At 55.7% G+C, this 12099-nt stretch overlaps 1 protein-coding gene across 5 annotated transcripts in view; it reads left to right on the top strand.

The window, feature by feature from the left end:
- The window catches only part of CARD11 (caspase recruitment domain family member 11), a 97778-nt gene extending 86658 nt beyond the window's left edge, over positions 1–11120 (top strand). For 3 of the 5 annotated variants that reach the window (XM_019637396.1, XM_019637397.1, XM_019637395.1), the window contains exons 19-25: positions 441–537; positions 994–1089; positions 2686–2821; positions 3604–3783; positions 6189–6313; positions 7542–7657; positions 9188–11119. In XM_019637396.1, the coding sequence (XP_019492941.1) occupies positions 441–537; positions 994–1089; positions 2686–2821; positions 3604–3783; positions 6189–6313; positions 7542–7657; positions 9188–9392 (955 nt within the window). In that variant the 3' untranslated portion in view covers positions 9393–11119. Of the gene's footprint in view, positions 1–440; positions 538–993; positions 1090–2685; positions 2822–3603; positions 3784–6188; positions 6314–7541; positions 7658–9187 lie in introns of all 5 variants that reach the window. The other 2 variants (XM_019637398.1, XM_019637399.1) reach the window with 2 other exon arrangements.
- The last annotated feature ends 979 nt before the right edge of the window (positions 11121–12099 follow it).

The following is a 12099-nucleotide window of genomic DNA, read 5'->3' as shown; positions in this document are numbered from 1 at the left end:
CCTCCTGGAAGCCTTCCCTGCCTCCCCAGGGTGTTGCTCTCACTCAATCCCACCACACCCTCTCTGTGTCATTCCCGTACAGCCTGGCGCTCAGTTCCATAATTACACATAACTACTCCGGGCTGAGCCTCAGCGTCCCCCTGGTCAGACGCACAGGCATCCGTGTGGCAGCTATAGACCCTAACACCTCTGCTCAGGCCAGCCCTGCAAAGACAGCACAGGGAGATCCCGTTTACAGATGAGGAAACTGAGGCTCACAGAAGGGACTTTGCCTCCTGTGGTGATGAGTCAGCGCTGGGGGCAGGACTCAGGCCCAAGGCTCCGTGTTCTCCCCAGTGCCCAGGGGCTCAGACCTCACAGCTGCACAGGGCCCCCTGCCCGGGGCTGGCCCTGGGCAGTGCCCCAGCCCTGAGCTCCACCCAACCCTCTTGCCTGCCCAGAGCCCAGCAACTCCTCCTGGTCAAGCTGCAGCGTCTGATGCACCGGGGCAGCCGGGAGGAGGCCGACACCACACACCACACCCTGAGGGCACTCCGGGTAGGTCACCAGAGGCCCCACCCACCTCAAACCTCCTCCGGGTCTTTTTTGAAGGGATCACCAACGGGAGTCATTAATTGCATTGGGGTGAAGGGTGACTGGGGACTTGGTTCTCAGGAATGGGATACCCCCTCCAGAGGAGCCCACCCTCTGCGCCCTCCCCAGCTCCTGACTTTAAAGGGGACGGTGATGGCTGAGCCAGGGCTCTCGGTCCAGCTGGGACGGGGGCGTCCTGTCTGCTCTCTCGTCTGTGAGAATAAGCCTTGGGCGCCTCTACCCTTCTGAGCTGTGCTCCCCGCACACCCACACACGCCCCCGGAACACTTGCTCCCATGACTGGCACATCTCCCCCTTTAGTACGGAGGGACTTGGTTGGGGACACATCTCTGGTTCTCAGTGCCTCTCGCATGTCCTGCCGAGCGCAGTGGTTCTGACTGATGGATAAACTGATTTCAGAACACCCTACAGCCTGAAGAAACACTTTCCACCAGTGACCCCCGGGTCAGCCCCCGCCTCTCCCGAGCAAGCTTCCTCTTTGGCCAGCTCCTTCAGGTAAAGCCCTTCAGAGCGACTCGCGACTTTGCAATCACATTTTCTGCGGCTCTGCCCTCGCCCTACCTAGAGGAGAGGCTGTATCAAAATACGAGCACGCCTCATGCTCCTCCACACGGCGTCTCTCCTCTCCCGTCCCGTTTTTCCTCCCAGTGACAGGTCAGTAGACAGTCTCTGCGCCTGTTGGAAGCAAACCCTGCTTTCATAAAAAATATGAAGAAACTTGTGTCTGAAAGACACTTAACCCAGCTGTTAAAATATTAATAGGAAAATCAGAAACAGTATGTCAGGAAAGGGAGAAAAGCATTTCAGATGTCTGGCTTGGTTTAGTCCCTCGAATTGAGCTTTACATTTATCTCTGAGCATCCCAGCAGCCAAGGAAAAAAGGAAATCCCAGCAGAGTCTGTAAATCTTATCTAACCACCAAAACATTTCAGCTCTTTGGGACCAAAAGAATCTTCCCTTATCCTTAATTCTAAAAGGAATCTTTTTTCGTGGACCATGAGCCAGGGAGCTCCGAGTAGCGTGGTGGAGGAGAGCTGCAGTAGCGACGCCACATAAAGACTGTGAACGCATCCTGTTGTGGCCACCCCTCTGTCATGAGCTAACGAAAGCTGAGGGAGTGATATTAAGATGTGACCCTGTGAGGAAGTTCCTGTGTAGATACTGTGCTAATTAGGTCCCCGTGGAGTTAAGTGTGTCACTCCACTGCTTTGTCCTGATGTTGGAACAGAGGAAACCCAGAGATAGTTAATGGTGAGACCCAAAAACTCAGGCAGATGCAAACAGGCAGCAGGAAGACACAGGTGGAAGGGAACCTGCTGAAGCCTGCAGGGCTCCTGAGGGCAGGACCGCCCGAGACCACGCAGTCTGGCCACATGTCATGCAGCAGTCCAAAGCCTGAGCACCTGGGCGGCTCACCCAAGGGCCAGCTAACAGCCGGCCCGAGATGCCGGCTCCCTGGGTCTTCTCCCTGCGGAAGGAGCATGTGGACACACCGAGGGCCCCAGGGAATATGGTGGGAACCTGGCTTCTGTGTCCACTGCTGGGACGTCCCTTTCCGCCCTCCAGGACTCATCTCTGAACTATAGAAGGGAGCAGGCACTCCCCCAGAAGAGTCAGGGGTACCAAGGCAGGGGGCATGGAGAGCAGTGTCCTGGGAGATGAAGTCCTGCCCACGCCCACCGGGTGGGCCACCTGGGCTGTCCTGCCAGTGGGGGCTCCCATCCAGGGCCTTCAGCGGCTGGGCACTCCAGGTCTCACCGTGCCCGCAGGGGCTGCACCTATGGTTCCCCAGGAAGGTAGGGGGCATGGCAGGAGGGGTCTTGGGAGGCCTTTCAGGACTAGCCCCTGCAGGCCCCATGTCTGGGTGGGAAAGCACGGTGTTTGTCCACTTGGTTACCTAACGACACCCAAACAGCTGAAAGACCCACGCAACCTGCTAGGTACCTCCTGTTTTCACAGGGGAAGTTACAACCCAGGCCCTGGGCAGAGCTGGGACCTGAGCAGAAGTCTGCCCGGGTCCAGGTCAAGGCAGCTCGGTCGGGTTAGACACAAAGCGGGCACAACAGCTGTGTCCGCCCCTCTGTCCTCCAGTTCGTCAGCAGGTCAGAGAACAAGTACAAGCGGATGAACAGCAACGAGCGGGTTCGCATCGTGCCCGGGAGCCCGAGGGGCGGCCTGGCCAGGCCCTCACTGGACGCCACCAAGCTCCTGACCGACAGGCAGGAAGGTAGGGCGCTGACCACAGGGCCTCCACAGCCCCGGTGGCCTTGGGTCCTGTGAGGAGGCCTGGGACATCTGCTCCCTCAAAACAGGGTACCACCTGGGGAGGACTTGGCCGGGGGGGGGGGCGGCACACAGCCCCAGGCGTGGCATCCCGCCAATGCCCACTGGAGCTGGTTTGAGCCCATACACGTGTTAATTGGAGCTGTTTGCTGTGGAGTGTTTGCTGATCGATTTCTCTCACCAGTGCGTGCTCTGGCCATTTATCAAGCCGGCGAGGCGCCACCATTGCACAGAGAACTGATGGCCAGAGGAGGGCCTGGGCTTCAGGAGTGGGGATAGCCAGGCCAGGGGCAAAGTAAATGACAGGCCTCTGGTTTCTGGGGAGACAGTTCCTTCAGCTGCTGGGACTCCTACACACCCGCCAGGGAGGATTGAGAAGGTGGAAATGAGGCCACGTCATTCCCTGCCTCGGCCCTAGAGCCTTCCCAGGGCCCCTGCAGTGAGCCACAAGCTGCTCCTGGCCGGCCCTGCCACCTCGAGGGCTCCTGCTGTCCCCTCACTCTCCCTCTGCCTAGGCCACTCTCCTCACTGTCCGAGCTCCTGCTCAGGGCAGCCGTCCCTGCCCAGCCTGCCCCAGACCCCTCGTCAGAGCTCAGCGTCTTCTGAAGTGACCGGACTTTATGTTTGTTACGCGCTGCTTGTCTGCCTCCTGCCACCACGGGCCCTCCGGGCAGGGAGTGCCGAGAGGCAGGGGTGTCACAGCCAGGCCTCTCCTGTCCCTCCCAGAGCTGGACCCCGAGAGCGAGCTCAGCAAGAGCCTCAGCTTGATCCCCTACAGCCTGGTGCGTGCCTTCCACTGTGAGCGGCGCAGGCCTGTGCTCTTCACGCCCACCATGCTGGCCAAGGCGCTGGTCCAGAAGCTGCTCAACTCTGGGGGCGCAATGGAGTTCACCATGTGCAAGCCGGGTGAGCACCCTACATGCGGCCGGAGCCACACACACACACACACACACACACACACACACACACACACAGTCACATCGCCTAGCGGGGGCAGGAGTGGCTGGAGCAGCGACAGAGCAGCTGCACTTCCTCCTGGCCCGGTGTGGACAGGGTGGTCTGCGTGCCCACACCCACCTCTCCAAGTTCATGGTGGCCCCGGGCCTTCCCTTCACGACTGTGCTCTGAGGGTGATAGGACGAGGGTCACAGGGTCAGCCAGGAGACTCAGCTTGGGGTCCCCACTCTGGGCCCTTACATGGCGGCAAGCTACCCGCCACTGTGGGCTCCTGCATCCTCATGTGGCAGGAGGACAGAGTGAGGACCCCAGTCCTGGCTGCACACCAGAATCGTTCTTGGTGTAATCTTTACTTAACACTGGATGGCCAGGCCCACCCAGACCAATGGCATGGCAGGCGTCCAGGATTGTTGTAGATGCGACAAAATCAGTATAACATATTGGGTTGTTGGAAAAGTCATGACACATTTTTGCAACGAAAAACATAGAAAAAATATGTCATGACTTTTCCAACAACCCAGTAAAACTTCCCATCTTAACCATTTTTAAGCATCCAGTTCAGTGGCATTAGATGCATTCGCACTGTGGTGCAGCCATCCATACCGTCCATCTCCAGAACTTTCCATCTTCCCAAACTGACATTCTGTCCCCAAGAAACACTCACTCCCCTCCCCCAGCCCCTCACCACCATCCACTTCCTGTCTCTGTGAGTCTCACTCCTCTAGGTCCTCACGTCAGTGTGTGTCCTTTGTGACTGGCTGATTTCATCAGCACAGTGTCCTCAGGGTCCATCCACGCTGTAGCAGGTGACAGAATTCCTTCCTTTCTAAGGCTCAGTAACATCCACCGTGTGGCTGGACCCCATTTGTCTGTCACTCAACCGTCAGCGGACACGGGGCTGCTCCCGCCTCCTGGCGACTGTGCCCAGCGCTGCTGTGGACGTGGGGTGCAGGGATCTCTGAGACCCCGCTTCCCGTTCTTTTAGGCGTAGGCCCAGAGGTGGGATCGCCGGGTCACATGTTGGTTGTGTTTAATTATTTGAGGACCCTCCACACTGCTTCCACGGCAGCGGCACTGTTTCACATCCCCCCAGTGTGCACAGGGTTCCATTTCTCCACGTCCTCGGCGGCACTTGTTATTTTCTGGTTGTTTTTGTTGTTGTTTTGTTTTGTTTTATAATAACCATCCTAGTGGATGTGAAGTAGAGGTGTCAAGGTTTTACATCAACCTGTTGGGGTGCAGTTTACATACAGTAAGATGCCCCATTTTAAGTTTGCAGTTGAATGAGTTGGGACGAATGTGTATGCCACTGCCACCACGGCCGCGACCAGGACACAGAACATCAAGTCTCCCCAGAAGTTCCCGCGGGCCCCTTTACAGTCACGTGCCTCCCCTGACCCCTGCACCAGGCACTGTGGGCCTGCTCCATGTCACACATTAGTTTGCATCATCTACAGTTTTCTATAAAGGAGATCATGCAGTGTATCTGCCCCCTTTCACCCAACAGTGATTTTGAGACTCATGCAGACGTGTCCCTCAGGAGTCGTTTATTTTAAGCTGCCCGATGGTTCTTGTGCTCTGGGCCCCCGCAGGCCAGCCGGGACCTGCTCCACCCTCATTTCACAAACAGAACCTGAGGCCCAGAGAGGTTAGACGTGTTCAGGGCCACCCAGCAAATGAGTGGGGCCTCCGATGTGTACCTCCTCCTCCAGGAAGCCAGCCTGCTCCCCTTCTCCCAGACCCCCACACCTCCATGCTTCTACAATAAGTGTCCCATCATTGCACCCACTAAATCGTTTTATAATTATCTGTATCCCATAGTCTTCTCCTCTGCTAAGTTGCAGTTTTTCAAGTATAACAGCTATGTTTTTATTATAGTTTTATTCTCAATGCCTGGTCCTCAGTAGGTTTTTGATAAATATTAAATTATTCAATTAATAAGTAGGTGGATATAGGGGTGGATGGACAGACTAATGGATCAGTGGATGGGTGGTGAGTGGGTAGATGGATGGGTGGAGTGGGAACTCCTTCATGATAGGCCAGTGGTGATCAGTATTGCATCACAGTGTCTAAGCTACTTTGTCCAATCAAACTTATTGCTGCGAGACCAAACCACAAGTATTTACTAACCAGCAATTCCGTGGATTGCCGCGGGGAGTGTGAAGAAGTATGTCCTGACCCTGCCCCCGAGAAGCCTTGCAGTCTAGTGGAGGAGACAGGATTCATTTAAACATGTCCAGAAGGGGACCGGGATGGAGTGCTGTCCAGCGCAGACGGTGGCGGCAGAGTCTGGACAGGACAGTCAACCCAAGGTCACCTCGTGCCACTCTCAGGACTGGCCCGTCTCTCCACAGATGTTGTCACGAGAGACGAGTTCCTCAGAAAGCAGAAGACAGAGACCATCATCTACTCCCGAGAAAAAAACCCCAACACTTTTGAATGTATCGTTCCCGCCAACATTGAGGCTGTGGCGGCCAAGGTGAGGTGGGGGCTGGGAGGCTGGACGGGGCTGACACCTGCCCGATTGTCTCTGTGAGGCCGCCTCAGCCATGGGCGAGCTCGGATTGGGGCCGGTCCTCCCCCTCCTGTTCCCTTCGTCTCTCACCTGCCGCTTATTAACTCTCTCCACACCCTCATCTCGGGCTCTGACGCGCATTTATATTTTGAAGCCTTCTATTCCTGACGGCTTCCTGGTGCTGGTGTCTTCGTTCGCGTTGTTTAGGCGGGTGTGTGTCTGTCTGTCTGTCTGTCTGTCTGTCTGTGATAACAAGGGCCAGGGATAGAGCAAGCGTGTCAGAGTGAGAGACGGGGAGAGTAAGGTTGGCAGACACCATGTTCGCCAAAGAGGGTCACTCCTGCACCCTCCCCACATGGTCACTCACACAGACAAGAGTGCAGGCAGAGCCATCAGCCAGCCTTGGACGGTTTGGTCCTCAAGTGTGGGCCGTAGCAGTTTCAGGAATTCTGACAGCAGAGTGGATGGAAAATGGGTACGCAGGGCTAGAGCCGAGGTCATGGTAGCTGAAAGGTGATGCCTTCTAACAGACCTGTGCTGTTAGAAGTCCGGGCAGCGGCTGCACTTGTGGTGGGGGTGGGGGCAGTGACTGGAAGGAGCATGGGAGTCCACCTCTGGACCGGGGTGCAAGCTGTAGGCACGCTCAGTTGGTGAAATCCGCGAGCTTCCAGTTGAGAAGCACGTGCCCTTTTCCATATGCATGCTCTGTTTCCACGCAGGGGGGTGTTTTCTTTAAAGTGACATGTTCAGCAAAACAGGGATTGCCCCTTTTCAGAAATAACAGGCTCGTGGGTGCCAGGGAACCCTTGCAGGCACTCCCAGGACCTTCCAGCCACTGTCCTCTCAGGGGTTTCCCACCCCTTGCCGAGTCCCAAGAATGCAGCAGGCGGCCCTGACACCAACTTGGGCTTCTATTAAGACTCCGTCACGCCACCTGACTCGCCTCGGGCCTGGTGCCAGGGCTCTGCCAGTGCCTGCCTCTGTTTACAGCAGAGTGGGACCAAGTGCCCACATAGGCGGGGGCCTCGTCCAGAGATCAGGTTTTGCCTTGAGTCATTCTCTGGTTCAGGCAGCGGTGCTCTGGGATGTCTCCCCACTCTCTGCCCCCGCGTCACAGGCCCCTGCTCAGTCCCCCCCATGGCTGGAGGAGCAGGCTGGGCCCGCTGCTGACCGCCAGACGCTGTGCTTGCAGAACAAGCATTGTCTGCTGGAGGCGGGGATCAGCTGCACCCGGGACTTGATCAAGTCCAGGATCTACCCCATCGTGCTCTTCATCCGGGTGTCGGAGAAGAACATCAAGAGGTTCAGGTAGGGGACAGGCCGGAGCAGGCCTGCGTGGTGGGCACAGTGGGGAGAGGCGGCCTGGCAGCTGATGTGTGGCCAGCCCATGTCGGGCCATTTCATCCTGAATGAGGCGGAAGCCGCTGGAGGTTTGAGCAGATTGGGACATGACCTAAACGGGTACGAGGCTCCCTGGCTGCTGTGTGGACATGGGCTTCAGGACAGCCGGCAAGAGCTGGGACCCAGACCTGTCAGGCAGGTGATGAGGGAAGGCCCAACCTGGATCCACGGCCAAGGCCGTGCGATTTGCTGAAAGGTTAGCTGTGGGGTTTGATAGAGGAGTCGGGATGACGCTGAGGTGTGGGGCCTGGGCATTACGTGGCATAGTCTCTGATCCCCACCCCTCCTCACACAGCAGACTAAGAGCTCAGCCCACTCCATCCTTTCACCAAATATTTACTGGGTGCCTATCAAGTGCCAGGCACTGGGGACCCCATGAGTGAACAGATGAGACCAAAATCCCCTCCTCACCACCTCACACATATCAGGAGGGCCGTTACCCAAAACCAGAAACTAGCAAGTGTTAGCGAAGATGGTGAGAATTGGAACCCTGGTGAAGCTACTGTGGAAAACAGTACGGTGACTCCTCAAAAATTAAACCTAGAATGACCACAGGAGCCAGCAGTTCCACTTCGGGGCCTGTATTCAGAAGATGTGAAAGCAGGGACTTGAAGAGCTATTTCCACACCCGCGTTCACAGCCGCAGTACTCACAGTAGCCAAAAGCTAGAAGCTCCAAGTGCCCACTGGTGCATGAATGGGGTCCATGCTCACAGTGGGATATTTATTCTTCACCCTTAGAAGGAAGGACTTTCCGACACCTGAGGGCATTCATTGTGCTGAGTGAAATGGGCATAATGTGTCACAAAAGGACACACACTGTGATTCCACTGATTCGAGGTCCCCAGTGGACTCAGATTCACAGAGACAGGAAGTAGGAGGCGGTGCCGGGGGCTGGGGGAGGGACATGGTGAGGGAGTGTTTCATGGATATGAGTCTCAGTTTTGAAAGATGACAAGGTTCTGGAGATGATGGTGGTGATGGCTGCACAACAGTGTGAATAAAGTTAACACCACTGAACTGCACCCTTAAAAATGGTGAAGATGGTCAATTTTATTTTATGAGAACTTTGCCACAATTAAAAAGCAAAAAGAATGATGTTTTTAAGTCCCCACCTCTTGGGATTTCCATAATGAGCAGAATAAAAGGGCGCCGTGTATATATATATATATATATATATATATATATATATATATATATATATATATATATATATATATATATATAGTGTGCCAGAGGGCAGGACCCGCTTTGGGGGAAGCACGGGGAAGACAGCGGTCAGCCGGTGATCGGGGCGGCCCCAGGAGGAGTGAGTGGGCCTCCAGCAGGGGGTGGCCGGGAGTGCACAGCAGCTCTCCCGGGGTGGGCAGGCAATGGTGCCACAGCCCTGCAGCCTCACCCACTGCCCCCCATGCGTCCCCCTCCCCCTGTCCCACAGGAAGATGCTGCCTCGGCCCGAGACTGAGGAGGAATTCCTGCGCCTGTGCCGGCTGAAGGAGAAGGAACTGGAGGCCCTGCCCTGCCTGTACGCCACGGTGGAGGCTGACATGTGGAGCAGCATGGAGGAGCTGCTCCGGGTCATCAAGGACAAGATCGGCGAGGAACAGCGCAAGACCGTCTGGGTGGATGAGGACCAGCTGTGAGGCGGGCCCCCCAAGGCTGAGCGGGACACGGGAGCGTGTCGGGTCCCACCGGCAGTGCTGTGGGGTACGGGGCATCCTGTGCCCACAGAGACCCCCAGCCTGGGGGGGGGCCATCCCACCCAGTGAGAGCCCCTCCAAGGAGTCCAGGGGGGACAGGGGAGCAGTTTGTTCCGCCAGGGCTGACCCGGCTGAGTCGTCCAGCCCTGCTGGCATTAGTGGGCAGGCAGGGCCCCACAGAGAACACAAAGCCAGGCCGAGGCCAGCGACCCGCAGGAGCCAAAGCAGCAGTTGAATGTAACGCATGGAACAGGTGTGCCACCTAAAGGGAGGGACCCTCAGGACACACAGTACGCACATCTCCAGGCAGGACAGATCAGGCAGAAGGGGAAGCGTGCGAGCTCTTATTTTTCTTGCATTAAAACTTCTCCATTTCCTTGTTCTCAACCATCTTTTTAATTTACTAGTTTGCAGAGGTTTTCAGCTCTTGTCACCTTCCTAACCTGCAAACCACTGCCAGCAAGCTTTGTTCAGGCTCCATGTCACGTGTGGGGTGAAGGGCAGAGGAAACACAGCTTCCCCCGGACAGGCCTGATGGACTCCTGGGTGTGGGGCTAATTACTAACATACCCGCTTTGACTGAGATGCATCGATAAATTACAGCCACCCTGGGAAAGGCGTGTCCTTTCATGGGCTGTTTGGGAAGTCTCCCCGTCTGTGCCCTTGTGTCCCTCTGACTCCAGCCCTGAGGCCAGGCCCCCCATACTCAGCTCTCCCTACACAAGTTCTCCGTGTCTGTGCGTGTGGTGCTCCTACATGCAGCCTCGCGTCATCCTTCAGCTCAGGAGGGAGCCTTCAGGGTAAGGCCCTCTAAGGGTCTGCGCCCACTGCCCAGGAGCTGAGGGTGCAGGAAAGCTGCACTTTTCTCCACAGTGGCTGGCAAAGGCCCCGTGGGCTCTGGAACCATCCTTCTCCTTGACTCTCTTGATGCCAACTTTGAAGTATGGACCCAACAGGGCACAGGCAAACCAGGCCAGCTTCAGCCTGGCATGTGCTGCAGTTGGTAGGTGGCAAGATGGGGTTCAAACCCAGGTCTGTGTGTTCGTGGGATCTGTGGGAGCGACTGCTAGTTGACAATCCAATATCCACATTCCCTTCCGTGCTTAACAGAATCCTGATTTTATCCTGGGGAACGATAATAGAGATAAAAGATCATAATTCTCAGCTTCTCTTGCAGCTAGGGTAATCAAGGAAATGTAAGGTAAGGTTGAGGGAGAGACAAAGTAGATACACAGCCTTCCCTCCAGCTTCCCGTCTCTCCAGTTTTCTGTCTGGAATACAGACGTGGTGGCTGGAGCTCCAGCAGTCATATTGGATCTTGAGGTGAACTGGAGGGTGGAAACCCTATGCAGAGGATGGTAGAACAGAAAGACAGAAGGAGCCACAGTCACTGATGACACTTTGGAGCCCAGGACTGCTGCTTAGGTTTGTTTTACCCACCACTGAAATCTTTATCTGTGTGAAATGGCTGTTATTTCCATTCTCACCCACAGCCTCAGGAAATCCCTAAGAGATAAAGGAGCAGTCCTTTCTTTTATAGTTTCAGATACCAGGGGCATGAATTGATCCTCTAATAGTTTTTTTCCACATAGTCCAGATATGAATTACGAATAAAATAACTCTTAATACATAGCTCCTAACACACACACGCGCGCGCACGCGCACACACGCACACTGTGCATGCTGTAGCACTTTCTAGCATTCCAACCCTTGGAAGTCAAATTAGCACCACAGAGCCCAGGAGGTGCAAGCGGGTGGCTGTGGCTGGGCTCCTAGGAGGGAACCTGTCCTCTCCTGCCTCCAAGACCCATCTCTAGGCCACCTGTTAGCATTGGCCAGGGAATGCAACACCTTTAAAAGCAAAAGGCGTTCCCCAGAGAGCCAGCTAGCAATGCTGGTCTCCAGAACAGCTCCTGGAAGCAAGTGCTGAGCTGGGTCTGGAGAGGCTGCGATTCCCGTGGTCAGCGGTCGGCCGGCCCCACACGAGGAGAGGCGAGGCCTGGAAGCGCTGCTTCCACCTCGTTAGAGCTTTAAGTCAAACAGTACATTTCCCCCACGCCGAGGCAATCACGTTTCCACTTAGAAACCGTGCTGCTTTGTAAAGTTCTTAGAGCCAAGGGGATAGACGTGACTGGAAAAGAGTCCAGGAGTCAAAGGCCTGCTGATTTATTTATGTTTATTTAACTTCAGAATTCTCAGGCTTGCCTGCGGAAGAACCAATCTCACATCTTGTATGTAATTTGGGGGCTGGGAGGTGGACAAGGAGAGGTGAAGATAGGCCACGCCTGGGGAAAGAGATCCGAAAAGAATTTGTGGTGGGTTTTGTCTTCTGAGTAATTGTAACCAGGCTCCAGGTGTATATTTGTTAATAAGATGGGGTGGGAAGGGAGGTCAGGAATGAGGGGCTGTGTCCTGGTCACTCCCTGAATGAAATGATGGAGTCAGTGGGAGTCTGGGGTTTGGCACCCCCGGGAACTGGTCCACATGAGGATTTCTGAGGGGACCCCCGACATCATCTGCTCTGGCTCCAGGCTCTGTCAGCTGCCAACTGCCCAGCAATGGGCAGCCCCGCCGATGCCTGGAGAGGACAGCAGGGCCAGGCCATGGGGGGCCTGAGTGCACAGGGCTGTCTGCAAAGGCAGCTCGGATG

This window comes from Hipposideros armiger, unplaced genomic scaffold (genome assembly GCF_001890085.2).
Source record: "Hipposideros armiger isolate ML-2016 unplaced genomic scaffold, ASM189008v1 scaffold_33, whole genome shotgun sequence".
Taxonomy (NCBI): Eukaryota; Metazoa; Chordata; class Mammalia; order Chiroptera; family Hipposideridae; genus Hipposideros; species Hipposideros armiger.
This window is presented reverse-complemented; position numbering and strand designations above follow the sequence as displayed.